The 21,506-nt window shown below is 41.4% G+C and overlaps 1 protein-coding gene across 1 annotated transcript in view; it reads left to right on the forward strand.

Moving 5' to 3' along the window:
* Positions 1-21,506, forward strand: part of PAPPA2 (pappalysin 2) — a 440,672-nt gene that overhangs the window by 211,703 nt on the left and 207,463 nt on the right. Inside the window, 2 exon segments of the mRNA XM_030206931.1 lie at positions 10,278-10,471; positions 18,797-18,949. Coding sequence (XP_030062791.1) covers positions 10,278-10,471; positions 18,797-18,949 — 347 coding nt within the window.

Raw genomic sequence — 21,506 nt, forward strand, 5'->3', positions numbered from 1 at the left:
GATAGGATTATGAATGGCATATGTACCTTGCACCTGCTGTTTCTGTGTGGGGCTGATTGCAGGTAAACCAACATGTAACCCGCTTCTGTCACCCAGAAGCGGGTTCACGCTTAGGAGATGAACTCCATGAGCGAATCTTGGGGTTCAAGAGACTGGGTGTGCACTACTCACATCAGGGTCCCTCCAGGTCACATGCAGGAACCACACAGTAGCCAGGAAAGTCATAGAAAATAACTGAACTTTATTGAACAAGTGAAAATCTGCAACAATGGTTATAGGAATCCTTAGTACATGACTATGATGGTAATCATCTTTGATCTTATAAAGTCACGAGAGCAATCAGTCTTTCCCTATTGGGCTCTTCATTCATACAAAACCCCTTTGCCTGACCTGCAACCAGTTGGCACTTCATAATCAACGTCTTCATTGCATCACCATCGCCAATGGAGAATTAGATCCAGCATTCAATGTCCAAGCCTTTCAGGGTTTTATTCTAAAAGGAATCACCAGGCAGACAGCGTTTGGGGCGAGACTCCCCAATCTACACAGCTCAGGAAATTAACAGTAAAGCTTTAATCTTGCTCCTCTTTCAAGGTTTCTTAGCAGGTACTCCTCTTTAGCTCCAATGGGACACTTGGTGGGGGTTATGAACTTCTTAGATACAGGCTTCCAAGGACAAGTTTCACAGCATTGCCCTTCCTTAAATAGTAATTCATACTGAGGCTCCATGAATCAAGACACCCTCCAGTGTGAGATGGACTCATGATTATTTCCATGCTGGGTTCCTCCCACACAGAGTTCCAATATAACAGTAGATTACAAACACATATACAATTTAAAATGTCAATGTTTAGTCTCTAAAAAGGACAACAATCTGAAAGTTGTCCTCCCCATGTGTCCCTTGGATCTCTCTGATGCAGGTTGAGAAAGACTCATATTTTAGCCAAAGGGGGAAAAAATGACTGATCTCACAAAGCTTGAGAATGTCCAAATGGATCTAAAATGTTGCACTATCCTTATGGAATTCCCTTACACAACATTGTGATTCAAAACATATTTTATTAAATTTAAGGCTGCTATGAATGCCCATCTTTTTCAATTAACCTTCCTGTCTGTGGCTGGCAATGAGTGATTCTCCAATCTTGATATTTTTCACTCTTGTTAAACTCTCCTTTCTTTCTACTACTACTATTTAACATTTCTAAAGCGCTACCAGGGTTGTGCAGCGCTGTACAATTAACTAAGAAGGACAGTCCCTGCTCAAAGGAGCTTACAATCTAAAGGACAAAAAGTTTTTCTATGGACTAGTTATTGCTTATAAATCGCTTTACTACATGCAACGAGGAAAGGCAGTATATCAAGTTAATAAAACCGTAAACCATTCATGTCCCATTCTGTCCATCATGCCAGTAAGGAGTCTGCTGTGGCTGCTGCTTGTAAAATAGTTTTACAATTGCTTACAGGTTAACAGTATTTAACACATGCAGAAGGTGTAAAAGTTGATGTACTTGTGTCTATGTTATTGAGCTCTAACCTTTCTGAAATGTGAACCAGTAAAACCCAGGCACAAATAACACACGTCGCCTGTTAGTAAAGAAACGTCAAAAAGAACAACCATGAAGCCATATATGTGTGTGCTTTGTGATCCTTTTTACTGTACTGCTATGACATGGGTGGAGTGGCCTAGTGGTTAGAGCAGGGGTCTTGCAATCCAGAGGTGTCCAGTTCAAATCCCACTGCTGCTCCTTGTGATCTTGGGCAAGTCACTTAACCCTCCATTGCCTCAGGTAGAAACCTAGACTGTGAAACTTCTTGGGACAGAGAAATACCCAGTGTACCTGAATGTAACTCACCTTGAGCTACTACTGAAAAATGTGTGAGCAAAATCTAAATAAATAGAACACAGTAAGTCACAGAAATGAACATATAGAAACCATATTACATTTACTTTACATGCCTAGAACACAGATGCACCAGACTTCTCACTTAGACAAAACAAAAACATTCCATTCTGAGATTAATAGGCAGAGTGGCTTATCCATTCCCCTTTCGCTGCTCATGAGGTGGTTCATTTAAAAATAAGCCTCTTTACCCTAGAGAAATAGTGGGTTCCCAACTGGAATAGAACAACAGGTTAGTGCCCCTATACTATGTAATTCCTATAAACAATAGCACATCAGAATTAGTTAGTTCCATTCAGTATTTCTCAGTGGTTTTTCTTTTGAGGTATTAATTAACTTGGTTTCAGGAATATTTGAGGTTTAATCTCTGCTGGTGTAACCTACACATAAAGGAAGTGTTTTACTAGGTATTCATAAATTAACGACAGTTATATAAGAGCTGGTGTTTTAAATTTATTTGCTCACACAATAAATATTTGTCTATTGCAACATATAAATAAACATGGGTCTAATTAATTATTGTGCAAAGCAAGAAAAGCATGACCCCTCCTTATCATTTGGAAAAGGAGTCCGTAGGGGGTGACAAAACAACGATTGGCAAAAAAACGAACACTAAAGAAAAGGAATTCTGGTGAGGCTTGTCTGAGCTCATTACAGAAAATATCATTACATTTAATCAACTTGGTACAACATTAATGTGATCAGATGTAAGTGAGAATGGCTACTAAGATGGAAGTAGACTCTATTATGAATAGATAGGTTAGATAAAGGAGTCATGTGGGTCTGAGAAGTCTCTAATAGGTATGCTATGTTAAAAAATGGCATCCCTTTGCCTCAGCAATGTTACATTATTAACGTTAAAAAGATAGTTCATAATGCTGTATGTCAATTATTTTTATATAAATGCCTTTTATTTGTACATCATTAAAATGTAAAAAGTTGAACTTTAGATCTTGGTCCAAATGACCTGAAAGCTTAATGATGATAAAATATACACACTAATTAATTACTTTTAGGGCTAACATACTTTGTTCAGGGTCATAGCATTGTAATGGTAGCAAGCGAATGTTAAACAGGAATAATTAAATTGCTAAACTAAAACCTAACAAACCAGTAAGTTCTTACGTAATGTACTGAGGGGCCCTTTTACAAATGCGAAGTAGGATCTACGCGCATGCAGCATGCGTCAAAATGAGACTACTGCCAGGCTAGCGCGTCCCCCTGGCCGTAATTTCAGATTCGGTGTGCACCCATACTGCTGGGACAAGTTATTTTTAGATTTCCTACCAAGTGCAGCGTTTCTGGCATTAATCGGCAGTTGATATGTACTGACTGGTCACCGCGCATGTAGCATGTGAGCCTTTACCACTAGAACAATGGGTGGTGTTAAGGGCTCAGGCCATAAATAGGTGTGTGCCAGTTTTAGTTTTACTGCAGGCCCTTTCCCCGGCCCTTTGAAAAAAAGCTCTTTTCCCAGATGTAGTCAAAACTGGCTTGGCTTACGCCAAAACCACGCAACCGCACTACCGCATGCCACTTTTTGCACGCCTTAATAAGGACACCTAAATGGAAATAGTTAAGAAAAATGATGCAGTTACTATAGAAAGTTACAAAGCAATGCATTCATAATAAACTGTCTAAGCCAGGTGGCCCACACACAATGGGTTAAAGAGATAATGCCTTTATAACAGGGGCGTAGCCAGACTTTGGTGGGAGGGGGTCCAGAGCCTGAGGTGAGGGGGCACATTTTAGCCCCCCCCCGACGCCACCGCCACCATTGCTGACCCCGCCGACCCCGCCACCACCAACTTTGCCCCCCCCTGTCGATGACCTCTCGACCCCCCTCCCACCGCCAACCCACCATCGCCTACCTTTGCTGGGGGGGGGGGGGGACCCCAACCACCACCAGCCGAGGTCCTCTTCTTCCTGCGCAAGGCTTCCTTCTGTTTCTGACATCCTGCACGTTGTACATGCAGGACGTCAGAAACAGAAGGAAGCCTTTTGCAGGAAGAAGAGGACCTCGGCTGGCGGGGGTTGGGGTCCCCTGCCAGCAAAGGCAGGCAACGGTGGGAGGGGGGGGGGGTCGAGAGGGTCGTGGGCAGGGGGGGTCCAGGGCCAAATCTATGGGGGCCCAGGCCCCCCTGGCCCCACGTAGCGACGCCACTGCTTTATAATACCATCCACCTTAAAATCGAAAGAGAAAAAAGCCTAGATTTCGACCCAAATCGGGAGATAGACGTTTATCTCACAAAAACGAATAAATCGGTATAATCGAAAGCCGATTTTGGACGTTTTCAACTGCACTCCGTCGCGGATGCGGACAAAGTTGATGGGGGTGTGGCGAAGGTGGAACTGGGGCGTGGTTATCGGCCGAGGAGAGATGTACGCGTAAGGGCGATAATCGAAAAAATAAAGGTGTTTTTAGCGAATATTTATGCCACTTTTGTTGGACCCTTTTTTCACACGAACAGGTCCCAAAAAAGTGATCTAAATGACCAGATGACCATCGGAGGGAATCGGGGATGACCTCCCCTGACTCCCCCAGTGGTCACTAATCCCCTCCCACCACAAAACAATGTTTCACAACTTTTTATTTTCACCATCAAATGTCATACCCACCTCCCTGGCAGCAGTATGCAGGTCCCTGAAGCAGTTGTTAGGGGGTGCAGTGGACTTCAGACAGGTGGACCCAGGCCCACCTCCCTGGCAGCAGTATGCAGGTCCCTGAAGCAGTTGTTAGGGGGTGCAGTGGACTTCAGACAGGTGGACCCAGGCCCTTACCCCCCTACCTGTTACAATTTTGCTGCTTAATGCTTATTAGTCGTCCAACCCCCCCAAACCCACTGTACCCACATGTAGGTGCCCCCCTTCACCCCTTAGGGCTATAATAATGGTGTAGACTTGTGGGCAGTGGGTTTTGAGGGGGATTTGGGGGGCTCAACACACAAGGGAAGGGTGCTATGCACCTGGGAGCTCTTTTACCTTTTTTTTGTTATTGTAAAAGTGCCCCCTAGGGTGCCCGGTTGGTGTCCTGGCATGTGAGGGGGACCAGTGCACTATGAATCCTGGCCCCTCCAACGAACAAATGCCTTGGATTTATTCGTTTTTGAGCTGGGCGCTTTCATTTTCCATTATTGCTGAAAAACAAAAACGCCCAGCTCACAAACTGTCGAATAAAACATGGACGTCTATTTTTTGCGAAAATACAGTTCGGTCCGCCCCTTCACGGACCCGTTCTCGGAGATAAACGCCCATAGAGATAGACGTTTTCGTTCAATTATGCCCCTCCATGTGATACTAAAGAAGTTGGGTTGACACTGTCTATCTGAAGTTTATCACTTAAAGTTCAGATAGACAGTGTCAACCCAACTTCTTTAGCATTAAGGTCTCAATGCTTTAATAATCTTGAGCCTGCCAATGCTCAAATGTTTTAACTTCAGCCTAGAGTGGGGCAACAGGTCCCGTAATCTCTAAAGACTGAGAACTAAAGTTGCGGAGGCAATAATGAATACATAATTGATTCCCTTTATTAAATGTGCTAAGAGACACCGCCTCTTGTACTGGTTATGGTTATCATTCAAACTATTACTTTATTCCTTAGGCAAAGCATGGCTCTAGCATTTCGTCGTGAGTTATTTATTTCTGATAAATGCTCTAGATTCATTAATTACTAAAATTCACCTGACCTTAGATTTCTAATCACACAGCTTAAAGAAAATCATATTGTTAACCAATTTAAAAACTGTAGCAGTAAGATGACAATTTATTTATTTTTATTTTATTGATATGGATTTATTAACTGCCTTTGTGAAGAAATTGCCATGTGTATACCTGAGGTGGAATACACTTGGCAATGTAGCTGCACTAATCAAGCATTGCCAAACTGGGACAGACCAAAGGTCCATCAAGCCCAGTATCTTGTTTCCAACATTGGCCAATCCAGGTCACATGTACCTGGCAAGAACTCAGAACAGTAAAATAGATTTTATGCTACTTATCTTACAAAACAAAAAAAACAAAAAGGCACACAACTGCTTACAAAACAGTAGATGAAAAACAACAAAGCAGTGGAATCAAATGTATTTATTGGAACAATACCCGACGTGGCCACGTTTCGCCCTCAGGCTGCGTCAGGGGTATAAACTATTAAAAACAAACAAAACACAAGTATAAAAACATGTATAACCATACATATTAACAATGTCATAAGCATGATTCAACTAATAAAAGGCAATTATATAAAAAAGAGATTCAACATATATAAAACAATCCTTTAAGAGTTCTAAAAAAACATGTATAGACATACATGATATCATCTGTAAAACAAATATTTATAATTATCATTAAAATCATACATCACATAAAATATTTTATCAGAACATCTACAATTACTCATATCACATTTATAACTCTCAATAAAAAATGTTAAGATCATACAATTAGAATCAAAACATTTCAATGAAGAGGGGAAGAAATTTCTTTATACATACCTATCAAAAGTGTATGTAAATATATCATACACACTAGTAGTTCCAAAATCTAGTTCTACACAGATATAAAAACAAAGATAAAAATATAATCAGACAAGAAGTATATCTAAATGTGCACAAAACCTTTAAAAGACTCTAGACATTCTAGTTTCTCCACTGATATTCTTAACACAAAACCAAAAAACCTCCTTAGAAATAAATAACCAGTCCACATTACTGCTAGAGGCAGGAAGCAGTTCACTAAATAAAAGACTTCTCACAAAAATATAACAACAGAGGAAGCACTGCAAGCACTCAATCTTCAAAACAACATCTAGTAGGTCTCCATCAGATCACAGCTAGACTCCCTACATATTCCAAAGATGTGCAAGATGAACAGAAATAAAGCAAACACTTACCCACTTATCTGCTACTTCCAACTAAACTGATATGCATTAGCATTACTAGCTTCTGAGACCCATGACTCATATAGCATCATCATAAGGTTAAAGGTCATCTCCAAGCACATTGCAAGTATCTTAAAGGGCCAGATAGCTATTTTACATTGGAGAGCCAGATTTTAAAATAAACAGTGCTTAATTGTGAAATGTTCATAAAGATTACAAAACTGATGATCTAAATCAATAAAAGCTTACAAATGGGTATAAACACAATGCTTTCAAAACCGAAAACTCTAGGAATAAGTAATGTCCACATTACTGCTAAGGCAGGTAACAGTTCACTGAATGAAAAATTTCTCACAAAAATGTAACAGCAGAGAGAGCACTGCAAGCACTCAATCTTTAAAAACAACATCTAGTACGTTTCCATGAGATCACAACTAGACTCCCTACATATTCCAAAGGTGTGCAAGATCAACAGAAATAAAGCAAACACTTACCCATTTATCTGCTACTTCCAACTGAACTGATATGTATTAGCATTACTAGCTTCTGTGAGACCCATGACTCATATAGCATCATCATGAGGTTAAAGGTCATCTCTAAGCACATTGCAAGTATCTTAAAGGGCCAGATAGAAAAAAGCCATTTGTTTAGATATGCTTTTATTAATTTAGATCACCATTTTTATGAACATTTTACAATTAAACACTGTTTATTTTAAACCTGGCTCTCAAATGTAAAATATCTATCTGGCCCTTTAAGATACTTGCAATGTGCTTAGAGATGACCTTTAACCTCATGATGATGCTATATGAGTCATGGGTCTCACAGAAGCTAGTAATGCTAATACATATCAGTTCAGTTGGAAGTAGCAGATAAATGGGTAAGTGTTTGCTTTATTTCTGTTGATCTTGCACACCTTTGGAATATGTAGGGAGTCTAGTTGTGATCTCATGGAAACGTACTAGATGTTGTTTTTAAAGATTGAGTGCTTGCAGTGCTCTCTCTGCTGTTACATTTTTGTGAGAAATTTTTCATTCAGTGAACTGTTACCTGCCTTAGCAGTAATGTGGACATTACTTATTCCTAGAGTTTTCGGTTTTGAAAGCATTGTGTTTATACCCATTTGTAAGCTTTTATTGATTTAGATCATCAGTTTTGTAATCTTTATGAACATTTCACAATTAAGCACTGTTTATTTTAAAATCTGGCTCTCCAATGTAAAATAGCTATCTGGCCCTTTAAGATACTTGCAATGTGCTTGGAGATGACCTTTAACCTTATGATGATGCTATATGAGTCATGGGTCTCAGAAGCTAGTAATGCTAATGCATATCAGTTTAGTTGGAAGTAGCAGATAAGTGGGTAAGTGTTTGCTTTATTTCTGTTCATCTTGCACATCTTTGGAATATGTAGGGAGTCTAGCTGTGATCTGATGGAGACCTACTAGATGTTGTTTTGAAGATTGAGTGCTTGCAGTGCTTCCTCTGTTGTTATATTTTTGTGAGAAGTCTTTTATTTAGTGAACTGCTTCCTGCCTCTAGCAGTAATGTGGACTGGTTATTTATTTCTAAGGAGGTTTTTTGGTTTTGTGTTAAGAATATCAGTGGAGAAACTAGAATGTCTAGAGTCTTTTAAAGGTTTTGTGCACATTTAGATATACTTCTTGTCTGATTATATTTTTATCTTTTGTTTTTATATCTGTGTAGAACTAGATTTTGGAACTACTAGTGTGTATGATATATTTACATACACTTTTGATAGGTATGTATAAAGAAATTTCTTCCCCTCTTCATTGAAATGTTTTGATTCTAATTGTATGATCTTAACATTTTTTATTGAGAGTTATAAATGTGATATGAGTAATTGTAGATGTTCTGATAAAATATTTTATGTGATGTATGATTTTAATGATAATTATAAATATTTGTTTTACAGATGATATCATGTATGTCTATACATGTTTTTTTAGAACTCTTAAAGGATTGTTTTATATATGTTGAATCTCTTTTTTATATAATTGCCTTTTATTAGTTGAATCATGCTTATGACATTGTTAATATGTATGGTTATACATGTTTTTATACTTGTGTTTTGTTTGTTTTTAATAGTTTATACCCCTGACGCAGCCTGAGGGCGAAACGTGGCCACGTCGGGTATTGTTCCAATAAATACATTTGCTACTTATCTTAGAAATAAGCAGTGGATTTTCCCTAGTCCCATCTTAATAATGGCTCACGGGCTTTTCTTTTAGGAAATTATCCAAACCGTCTAAACCCTGTTAAGCTAACTGCTTTTGCCACATTCTCTGGTAGTGAATTACAGAGTTTAATTACACATTAGTGAAGAAATGTATATATTTTTTTAATTTACTGCTTAGTAGCTTCATTATGTGCCCCCTAGTTCTAGTGTTTTTGGAAAGAGTAAACAAGCAATTCTACCAGTCCACTCCACTCAGTATTTTATAGACCTCTACCGTATCTCCCCTCAACTGTCTCTTGTCCATGCTGAAGAGCCCTACCCATGTTACCATTTTCTCATAGGGAAGTCGCTCATCCCCTTTATTATTTTCATCACCCTTCCCTGTACCTTTTTTTTCTAATTCTGCAATATGTTTTTTGAGATGCAGTGACCAGAATTGCACACAGTATTCAAGGTGCGGTCGCACCATGGAGTGATACAAAGACATTATAACAATCTCATTTTTGTTTTCCATTCCCTTCATAATAATTCCTAACATTCTAATTGCTTTTGTAGCCGCCGCTACACACTGAGCAGAGGGTTTCAACTTATCATCAATGATGACACCTAGATCCTTTTCCTGATCGGTGACTCATAAAGTGGAACCTTGTATTACGTAGCTATAGTTTGGGTTTCTCTTTCCCACACGCATCACTTTGCACTTGCTCACATTATATGTCATCTGCCGTTTGGATGCCCAGTCTCACAATCTTGAAAGGTCCTCTTGCAATTTTTCACAATCCACTTGCGATTTAAGAACTTTTAATATCTTTGTGTTATCAGCAAATGTAACTACCTCACTAGTTATTCTCATCTCTAGATCATTTATAAATATATTGAAAAGCAGCGGTCCCAGCACAGACCCCTGGGGAACCCCACTATCTACCCTTCTCCATTGAGAATACTGATGTTTAATTCTCTGTTTTCTGTCTGCTCCCCAGACAAGCCCTCTGCGCCAAAAATTTAAAAAAGAAAAATAATTAGAGCATGTGTAGTGCATGCACATGGTCAAATTACTGTGGGATGCCTTAGCTCACCCTGTGGTTTACCATTTTTTGCTGCAGTAAGCTTACGTTAGTGCTTTCCTCAGTTTTGTAAAAGGGCACCACAGTGTGCAAGGCACTACAAAAGGAAAAAAAAGACTGAGAAATAAAAAAGTCATTCTTTTTACAGTAATAGTTATTTGTCATATATACTTGTCAATAAGCAAGGGGAATATTCCTCTGTTGTGAAGTAGGAATGTAATTTTGCTCTTATTTTAGGGGAGCCCAGCTTATGCTATGTCTATGATGGCGATGGGATATGTGAGCCTTTTGAGAGCGAAGGCAGCACCATGGACTGTGGGATCTACACTCCCAAAGGGTACTCAGACCAGTGGGCAACAAAGGCCTGTACTTCCCACCAGGATCCGGTGCAATGTCCTGTTTCTATGGTGATTGGAGAGCCTGTTGTGAAGGTAAGAGCACTTTGTTTATTTGGATTTAGCTCACGGTGAGTTACAATCAGGCACACGAGTTAAGTTCATACAAAAGATAGCACATGATATAGCTAGATAGACTGGATAGGCCATAGGGCCTTTATCTGCCATCATTTTCTATGTTTCTATGAGGCAATAGAGGGTTTAGCGACTTTCCCAAGGTCATAAGGAGTAACTGTTGGATCAGAACCTGTCTTCCTCGGTTCTCAGTTCACTGCTCTAATCATTAGGCTACTCCTCCCCTCCACTTAGATTGAAATTGTCCAGGGCTCTGTCAAGTTTGACTGCCTTCTCCACTGACAAAATATTTCAGAATTTTCTCTGAAGGAGGTGAAATCAATTCTCCCTTAGCCATAATGACTGGAAAAGGAATCTGTTATATCTAGAGAAAACAGCAGTGTGGGATTTCCCAAAATAGGGCCATTATTGTAGAAACATATCCATATATAAGTAGTGGTATTTACACATGTATATCACATACATGTGTAAATGCTCATTTCAGAAAGACACTATTTCTACATGGAAATCCACAGCATGTAGAAATTGCAAGTGGATGTGGCCATTGTTCCCTTAAGCTGAGCAGGAGTTTTCCAATTGCATTGCTTCCAGTGGGAGGTGGTGCTTCAATATTGTGTTTTCAATGCTAGGGTCAGGCAGGTTCCCTGGAGTCCTGCAGAGTTTGCCTGTCCCTTACCATTGAAAATGTGATAGTGAAACAGCGCCACCCACTGGCAGGACTGTAGGTGGAGGACTCCCACTCAGGTAGGGTGAACAGTGGACTTGAATTGGGCAGCAATACAATCAGCACACATATTCTCCATTTTATAAAGAGAATGCATATGAATAGGGAAAAAATGTCCATGTCTGAATTCAGATCTGCTCATAGTTATGCACAGGTTAAAAAGACAAACAAAAAAAAACCCCTGCTTGATTTGGTAAGGGCTTTACATAAGGGATTAAAGGAATCATGCTCCTTAATCCCATGTAGTTTATTTCTATGTCCAAAGTGAAACCACTTAACTGGTGGCATTTAAATATATAAGATTTAAAAATGGGACAGCTGCACGTGGAAGTGGTGCCACTTACACGTGAAAGTTGTGAAATCACTACTTGCATGCATGCATGGTGATAGCTCCAAATGAAAGCTACAGGGTCCATGCCATTCCTTTCTTCATCTATGTAAAATGGCTGCTCCTGCTTCATGTGCTGGTTAATACATGTGCACTCCTGCAGGTATTTTAGAAAATGATCTTTGTCAGCAGATGCTTTTCTGAGCTACCACAAGAACCGTGCACCTCTCAGCCCGCCTGTCTCAATGTCAATCTCCATGTTCTATGTATAACAGAGGCGCCATATGTCAGCAGGAGGTGGCCAGAGGAAATTGCACTAGCACCAGTCAGAGATGATTAGCTGAATCTTTGTTCACAAAAATTCTAACGCTTGCAGTGACAGAGTGTTAACATAACACCTCACAAGGACTGAAAGAGAGGGAGTTAGTGAGTCATTAATCCAATGTTTCTGTCTAATCCCTTACTTTTAGAGTCTTGGGAAAAAAATGCATTTCAGTTCCCATGTTTGGTTTTTTTGTGCATGTTTTAAAAGCTGTGTTTAGAACTAGATCAGAAATATGCAGGAGTTTTGGTGGGAGAAAGCTCTGTCCTACAGATGTGCTGGTGTTTGGACCAGATACGCTTCTCTTACACAAACAGGTTCATGAGCAACAATTTGTACTTCAGTGCTTCCCAACCCCTCTCCCGGAGGCATACCTAGCCACTTGCATATTTTGAACACCAATTGGATACAAATCTCTCTCATTCGTTTTTGCTACAGTAATCCTGAAAACCTGATTGGTCAGTTGTGCCTGTAGGAGGTGCTTGAGAAGCATCATTGTAGCCAAATCCCCAGTCAGGCAAAAAGATTGCCTGTGGCTTTACTCCATAAATGCTGCTGCCCCCTCCCCTCATGAACACTTTGCCTTTCCTTACACTCTTAAGACATACTTTTTTTTAAAGAGAAAATTTCAGTAGTATTATCTGTAAAATGTTTTATTGTAATTTCCTGTTACGCAGGTTTTATACTGTGTGATCTTCTTAGAATACTTTTTTTTTAATTAGCGAAATACAAGAACTGTATAGCATAGCATAGCTGTGTTTTGGAAGGGAACACCAAGCATAGCTCATTAGTTCCAGCAAGTTGCAGAAATCACTTGAACTGAAAAGTCCTCCTATTCTTTCCTATAATAACATAGCAATGTACAGTAGGTACTTTTTTGTCCCTGGAGAGCTTACAGTCTAAATTCATATCCGAGGCAATGGAGGGTTAAATGACTTGTCCAAGACCATAAGGATACATTACATCTTCTTATTAGATCTTATCGAGGGGTAAGGGTGGGGGGCAGGAGCTGTGAGTTCTGTGGGAGTACAACTTCGTGTACTTGTTGGACTTGTATATTGCCCCCCTAATTCTATAAAATTTGGGCACCCGACTTTGCACTTAGTGCTGGATTCAGTAAATGGTGCTCAAAATTCAGCACCAGAGAAAATCGGCACTAAGCACAGAATCGCACTTAGCGCTGACTCCCGTTCCTAGGTGCCAGACTTACGCCTGCTGATATTTGGTATAAAGACTGATGCCCGAGTTCGGTACGCTGATGTCGTATTTTATAATTACATGTTCAACTTTTCAAAATTCTCCGACATCCCCATGGTCACACCTTCTTTTGAGTTATACACTAGTAGAGTTAGGCAATATGCCTTATAGAATAGTGCATAGCCAGTGGCACGAGCACCCAATTATTGAGGTTAACTGGCTCGTTATTCAATTTATTTGCATGCATACAAATTTGGACACGCAATTTTGGACATCATTATTTAGAATCTGGGGTTGAGTATGCAAAGTGGGGTGCTCAATTTTTAGAATAAGATCAGTTGTGCACACAACTTATTTTAATAATTGGCTGTTAACTGGAGTTAATGAGTGCCTTAAATATTGCTATTCTAGAAGCTGCATGTGCAATTTCTGTTGCTGAAAACTTCTAAGGGGAGGGGGGGGCTTGGCTGTGGGAAGGGCATACCTATGAGTTATGCGCGCAGGTTATATCTGTGCAGAACTGCCGTTATTGAATTCATGCTTGGGGCACATCATCTGGAGCTTAATTTTCAGCACTATTTTTTGAATTTACCCATGTATTACCTGTCATGTGAAAATAAACAATTAGAAAAATATATATTCATATTGTTTAGGGGTAAAGGGCCAATCCAGGGGCAGACTGACCATTACAATAAGGAGCACCCGACAGCCCACAACAGTAGGGTCCACTCTCCTCTAGCTTCCATCTAATCATTTTTGATAGATGTTTAGAGGCCTATGACCCTTCGTGCTCGGGAGCCCAGATCACTGTCAGTCTGCTCCTGGTCCCATCTAAATCATTTTCCCAAATTCACTTTATCTTTTTTAATGATACATTTGTGGTTTAGATGTCAAGAGACTATCTATCTGAGTAGCAGCTTTGGGTGGGCTCCCAGATGTTGCATTACAAGCTTCAAATCTCATGTACTCAATAGATCTCTAAGATCTAATTTCAGGTTTTCAATGCTGCACCTCAGCTGATCACAGAAATAAAATTCCACCTGCAACTCAGCAGAGTTTTGTTTATTAACTGAAATTTTGTAATCAGCTCTTCCAAATCAGCTCCAAAATAACTGCAGTTTGCCAAATTTTTGATTGGACAGGATGGTTTTGAATAAGAAAACTAGAGTTATACCAGTCTGGCTGAGAATTGGTTATGTAGATCAGTAAGTTTGTCTTCTAAATATTTACATACCTTACAAGAAGAGATAATACTGGGGTAAGATGTATCATAACTGCCCAGAGCCATTGTAGGCAAAAGATTAAGGGGAATGAGACAAAGTAAACCTTCTTCCAGTATACAGTGGTGGAAATAAGTATTTGATCCCTTGCTGATTTTGTAAGTTTGCCCACTGACAAAGACATGAGCAGCCCATAATTGAAGGGTAGGTTATTGGTAACAGTGAGAGATAGCACATCACAAATTAAATCCGGAAAATCACATTGTGGAAAGTATATGAATTTATTTGCATTCTGCAGAGGGAAATAAGTATTTGATCCCCCACCAACCAGTAAGAGATCTGGCCCCTACAGACCAGGTAGATGCTCCAAATCAACTCGTTACCTGCATGACAGACAGCTGTCGGCAATGGTCACCTGTATGAAAGACACCTGTCCACAGACTCAGTGAATCAGTCAGACTCTAACCTCTACAAAATGGCCAAGAGCAAGGAACTGTCTAAGGATGTCAGGGACAAGATCATACACCTGCACAAGGCTGGAATGGGCTACAAAACCATCAGTAAGACGCTGGGCGAGAAGGAGACAACTGTTGGTGCCATAGTAAGAAAATGGAAGAAGTACAAAATGACTGTCAATCGACAAAGATCTGGGGCTCCACGCAAAATCTCACCTCGTGGGGTATCCTTGATCATGAGGAAGGTTAGAAATCAACCTACAACTACAAGGGGGGAACTTGTCAATGATCTCAAGGCAGCTGTGACCACTGTCACCACGAAAACCATTGGTAACACATTACGACATAACGGATTGCAATCCTGCAGTGCCCGCAAGGTCCCCCCTGCTCCGGAAGGCACATGTGACGGCCCGTCTGAAGTTTGCCAGTGAACACCTGGATGATGCCGAGAGTGATTGGGAGAAGGTGCTGTGGTCAGATGAGACAAAAATTGAGCTCTTTGGCATGAACTCAACTCGCCGTGTTTGGAGGAAGAGAAATGCTGCCTATGACCCAAAGAACACCGTCCCCACTGTCAAGCATGGAGGTGGAAATGTTATGTTTTGGGGGTGTTTCTCTGCTAAGGGCACAGGACTACTTCACTGCATCAATGGGAGAATGGATGGGGCCATGTACCGTACAATTCTGAGTGACAACCTCCTTCCCTCCGCCAGGGCCTTAAAAATGGGTCGTGGCTGGGTCTTCCAGCACGACAATGACCCAAAACATACAGCCAAGGCAACAAAGGAGTGGCTCAGGAAGAAGCACATTAGGGTCATGGAGTGGCCTAGCCAGTCACCAGACCTTAATCCCATTGAAAACTTATGGAGGGAGCTGAAGCTGCGAGTTGCCAAGCGACAGCCCAGAACTCTTAATGATTTAGAGATGATCTGCAAAGAGGAGTGGACCAAAATTCCTCCTGACATGTGTGCAAACCTCATCATCAACTACAGAAGACGTCTGACCGCTGTGCTTGCCAACAAGGGTTTTGCCACCAAGTATTAGGTCTTGTTTGCCAGAGGGATTAAATACTTATTTCCCTCTGCAGAATGCAAATAAATTCATATACTTTCCACAATGTGATTTTCCGGATTTAATTTGTGATGTGCTATCTCTCACTGTTACCAATAACCTACCCTTCAATTATGGGCTGCTCATGTCTTTGTCAGTGGGCAAACTTACAAAATCAGCAAGGGATCAAATACTTATTTCCACCACTGTATAACGTATAGCTGTATTTCTCCTTGTGTAAACCATAAAGCACTATTACTTAAAAGGAAGGTGTCTTGATATTGTCGGAAATTTGAGAAATTAATTCTTCTCTCTCCCAGTGTTAGACAGTTTAGCTCTTTGAAGGGAAATACATGAGGTCTTTTTATTCCATAAAAACTCAGACAGTTTTCTTTCTATGTGGTTATATCTGAGAAGTACAGAGGAAGCATTGCAAAAATGTAGTTCAATTTTGGTGTTAAGACCATTTTTATTGCTTCTAATCTGCCTCACCAAGAAAGGTGCAGTGGGGTCCACTATAAAGTTAACTTAGTGTATAATTTCTCTAATGTCATCTGTTTCGGAATCAAAGAAATCTGACATAGAATCAGAGAGGGACCATAAAGGATAGCACGTCTATCAGAGTCTCGTTTCTCTTACATGTTTAAACAAATTGTCCTTTCTTTGAATGTGTAGTTTGTTTTTATTTATTTATTTATTTATTTACTAACTAGCAGGCAAATCTTTCCCTCTGTTTATCAACATGTGACAACCATCCAATAGTTAATATCTGGTATATAGATGCAACTTTAAGCATTTTTATGGACCCAAGGCAATAAAAAAATGAGCAAATTACTCAAGAAGAAACTTGAAGCTTAAATTAAGACTCCCATGATACACTCAGTCATTGCCAGAATAACGAGGAAGACTGCCATCACTTTGAAGGGATCAATTTTCCTTATAGAATCTCATGGACAAATGCATAGATTGTGTCTTTCATAGGAGGTTTTGAGGTTAAGTTAATAAGGAGTTTGTCTTACAGTCTGTTTGTTTAGGAGCATAATTTTCCATAGTTAATAATCATAATTTCCTAGCTTAAGTACCTGGTAAAGGACATCCTGAGTCTGATGACAGTCCGGAAGTTCTATTGATATCCTATTCAGTTCTTTGTTCAGCAACAAACTTTCTGGCAGAAATTTCTTATGGGAAAAAACCCCGTATGTTTAATAGTCTGAGTTTTGGATCTGTCCTCCAAGAGACTCTTTCTAGGTATTTACTGCAGAAAAGAGGAAAGGATAGCTAAGAGTTCCTTTTGCTAAGGTGCACTAACAAATTAAGCATGTGCTGAATGCTAATAATCACATAGGAATAAAGTCTTCTTAGCATTTAGCACACACTAATTATTAGCACGTGCTAAATTCTTTAGTGCACCTTAGTAACAGGAGCCCTTAGTGATTAAAGCATTCATCAGGAAATCAGGAGTAGCCTAGTGGTTAGTACAGGGTGGGAGGGGGTTATTGACCACTGGGGGAGTAAGGGGAGGTCATCCTCGATTCTCTCCAGTGGTCTTCTGGTCAGTTGGGTCACCTTTTTGTGCCGTGGTCATAAGAAAAACAGGACCAGGTAAAGTCATCCAAGTGCTCGTCAGGGACACCCTTTTTTCCATTATGGGTCGAGGACGTCCATGTGTTAGGCACGCCCAAGTCTCGCCTTCGCTACACCTCCGACATGCCCCCATGAACTTTGGCCATCCCTGCGACGGAAAGCAGTTGGGGACATCCAAAATTGGCCTTCGATTATACCGATTTGGACAACCCTGTGAGAAGGACGCCCATCTTTCTATTTGTGTCGAAAGATGGGCGTCCTTCTCTTTCGAAAATAAGCCTGATAGTCACAAAAAGGTGACCTAAATGACCACTGGAGGGATTAAGGCATGACCGCCCTTAATCTCCCAGTGGTAACTGACCCCCTACTGCCCCCCAAAGATGTGAAAGAAACAGTACATACCAGTCTCTGTGAAGCTTCAGAAGTTATGGCCAATCCTTTTAGGGCAGCAAGTAGGACTCTGGCGTAGCCTAGTGGTTGGTGCAGTGTACTGTAGAGAAGGGGACCCAGGCCCATAATCTACTCCAACTGTTACACTTGTGCTGGAAAGTGTGAACCCTCCCAAACCTACCAAAAACTTACAGTACCCACATAAAGATGACATCTGCTGCTATAAAGGCTGTTGTAGTGGTGTACAGTTGGGTACACTAGGTTTTTGGTGGGTTTTGGAGGGGATAACAGTGAGAAGTGTACCTGGGGCCTTTTATGTGAAGTCTGCTGCAGTGCCCCCTAGGATGCCCCACTGCTCTACTGGGATGTCTGTGTGGCTAGTCTATTAAGAATGATGCCCCCCCCCCCCCCCCCCCCCATAAGTCCCATTGGCTTGATTTATGCTTTTTTGCCTTGTACATTTTTTAAATTTTCCCAAAAGATAGATGTGCTATGCACAACAAAGTCTAGCAAAGGGCATTTTTGTAACAAAAAGATTAATGTTTTTCTGGTTCGAGAATTGCAATGTTTGTCACGTGAATTTTGGACGTTTTCAGCAAAACGTCCAAAATCGGATTTAGACATCATATCGAAAATGCCCCTCTTTACTGCATAACTTACAGTATTCTGTAAGTTATGTGTGTAAATGTGAGACCCGCCTATACCCCACCGAAGCCACACCTATAGACACACCCCATTACCCTTTACATGCTAAACAGTTTGAGCACCTATGTTATAGAATATATCTAAGCAATAGACTCGCACTTATGCACGTGTCACATTTACACAAGCAAGTGCTTGCATTCTATAATTATACTTACAATTGGTACCAAACTTAAGGTGACCTGTTATGAGAAGGATAACTCTTTTGGATGTCAATCTCATATTTACTACTGAGTATGAAACGTATGGTTCAGTGCTCTCTAGAAACTTTCTATCTTATCTTCTTTCTTTTTCTTTTGTTCAATCCATTTTAGACTTGTAAACCCTCCTTTCCTGATTTATCAGAGCATCAGCCCTTTGGTGTTTGGTTTCCCTGCATTGCCAGGCACAGCGAGTCCAAGGACACAGATGAAGAGAAGGCAGCGACCCCTGGTGGCTCAGAACAAGAGAAAAAGATTTGGCTTAAGGTAGATGAAGCTCACTTTGATAGCACTTTTTTTTTTAAATAAAAGAAATGTGTTGCTTCTTAGACAATAAAAATTATTGGAAAAATGTATGGAAGCATTTCAGTTTTAAAGAACTGGAGGAAAATTTAGTAGAAACAACAGCATCTTGGTTTGGAAAGCATCCCTCATGACAAGGTAGTCTATGAGAAGTCATTGGCTATCCAGCTTATAATCAAAAGAGAAAAACGCCTATATTTCGACCCAAATCGGGAGATGGGCATTTTTTTCGCAAAGGCGCCCAAATCGGTATAATCGAAAGCCGATTTTGGGTGTTTCCAACTGCACTCCGTCGCGGAAACGAATAAAGTTGACGGGGGCATGTCAGAGGCGTGTCAGAGGCGGGACTGGGGCGTGGTTATCAGCAGAGGAGAGATGGGCGTCTGTAGCTGCTAATCGAAAAAAAAGGCGTTTTTACCGCGATTTTGGGTCACTTTTTTGGGACCCTTTTTTTCACGAACAAGTCCCAAAAAGTGCCCCAACTGCCCAGATGACCACTGGAGGGACTCGGGGATGACATCCCCGGACTCCCCCAGTGGTCACTAACCCCCTCCCACCAAAAAAAAAACACTTTAAAAACTTTTTTCCCAGCCTGTATGCCAGCCTCAAATGCCGTACCCACCTCCATGACAGCAGAATGTGTTCGATCCTCTCACAGCCTTTCCCTGGGTCAGATGTGGCTCTCGGGTGCACTACAGGGTCACATCAGTATTGCATTGTGGTGGGTGTAGGGTATTGGGCTCCGTGATTTCATTAGCTTGTGTTACAGTCTCACGATGTTGGTAGTTGGTAGGCTCTTCTCCCATGGTGCTTTTCCCCCTGCCTACTGGGTGAGAGTGTGCCCTGTTATGTTTCCTGTTGTAGTCCATGCGGTAGTGGCCATTTTTGTAAGCCAGTTTTATTTCCCTTCCCTGTGTTAGCCACGTTAGACAACTTAGTTCTTACCTTGAATGTGGCTGAAAGAGGGCATTGTACAGCATTCTGCCAGCTCTGACCTACTGCTAATCTCAGTACCAGGGAGACTCGTTGCCAGTGGGGCACAACCTCTGCAGTTAACTGTGAGTAAACGTGCTTATTCCAATAAAGATGTTTTCGGAGAGATTAGTCTTCAGGTGTCAACTGGTGTGCCAATGTTATACAGCAGCAACAAGTCCTAGAGGCCTGCGTGTATGCAGGTCCCTGGAGCACTTTTAATGGGTACCGCAGTGCACTTCAGGCAGGTGGATCCAGGCCCACCCCCCCACCTGCAACACTTGTGCTGGTAAATGGGAGGCCTCCAAAACCCACTGTACCCACATGTAGGTGCCCCCTTCACCCCTAAGAGCTATGGTAGTGTTGTACATTTGTGGGTAGTGGGTTTTGGGGGAGGGGGGTTGGGAGCTCAGCACCCGTGGTAAGGGAGCTATGCATGTGGGAGCTTTTTCTGAAGTCCACCGCACTGAACTAGGGTGCCCAGTTGGTGTCCTGGCATATCAGGGTGGCCAGTGTACTTCCAATCCTGGCCCCTCCCACAACCAAATGGCTCGGATTAGGATGTTTTTGAGCTGGGCGTTTTTAGTTTCCATTATCGCTAAAAAAAACAAATGCCCAGCTCAAAAACGTCCATTGTTTCGAAAATACGGTTCAGCCCGCTCCTTCACGGACCCGTTCTCTGAGATAAATGCCCATGGAGATAGGCGTTCGCGTTCAATTATGCCCCTCCACATCTCTTTAGCTATCTTTCTTTTCTATGGCCCTTTATTTTCCCTGTGTTTCTTCTCTCACTTATTTATAGCAATATAGGACATTAATTATATATGATAATTACAGCAGCTAGATTGAATGAAGACTTCAGTCCATTGTGTTCAACTTATTTGAAAAAAAGCCTTAGCCTATAATTGTCTAAATATTCGTGTGATCTGCCTCTCTCATGTATTTAGCTAGCTATGTGTGTGTGTGTGTGTGTTATATTATGTGGGAAAAAAGTACTGAAAGGTAAAACAAACTATCTGTGGGTCTCGTGGAGGGCTATAATAGAACGGGGCCGGCCATCTCTAACGCCGGCCCCGTCAAGCGGCGTACCCGACTGTATTATGGAAACAAGATGGCCGGCCATCGTTCGTTTCGATAATACGGTCAGGGCCGGCCAAATCTCTTAGAGATCGCCGGCATTAGAGATGGCCACCATTGGTTTTCGCCGATAATGGAAACTAATGGCGGCCATCTCAAACCCGGCCAAATCCATGGCATTTGGTCGTGGGAGGAGCCAGCATTTGTAGTGCACTGGTCCCCCTCACATGCCAGGACACCTAGGGGGCAGTGCAGTGGACTTCACAAAATGATCCCAGGTACATAGCTCCCTTACCTTGTGTGTTGAGCCCCCCAACCCCCCCCCCCCCAAAACCCACTACCCACAACTGTACACCACTACTATAGCCCTTAGTGATGAAGGGGGGCACCTACATGTGGGTACAGTGGGTCTTGGGGGGGGGGGGGGTTGGAGGGCTCCCATTCACCACCACAAGTGTAACAGGTGGGGGGG

This window comes from Microcaecilia unicolor, chromosome 6 (genome assembly GCF_901765095.1).
Source record: "Microcaecilia unicolor chromosome 6, aMicUni1.1, whole genome shotgun sequence".
Classification (NCBI taxonomy): domain Eukaryota; kingdom Metazoa; phylum Chordata; class Amphibia; order Gymnophiona; family Siphonopidae; genus Microcaecilia; species Microcaecilia unicolor.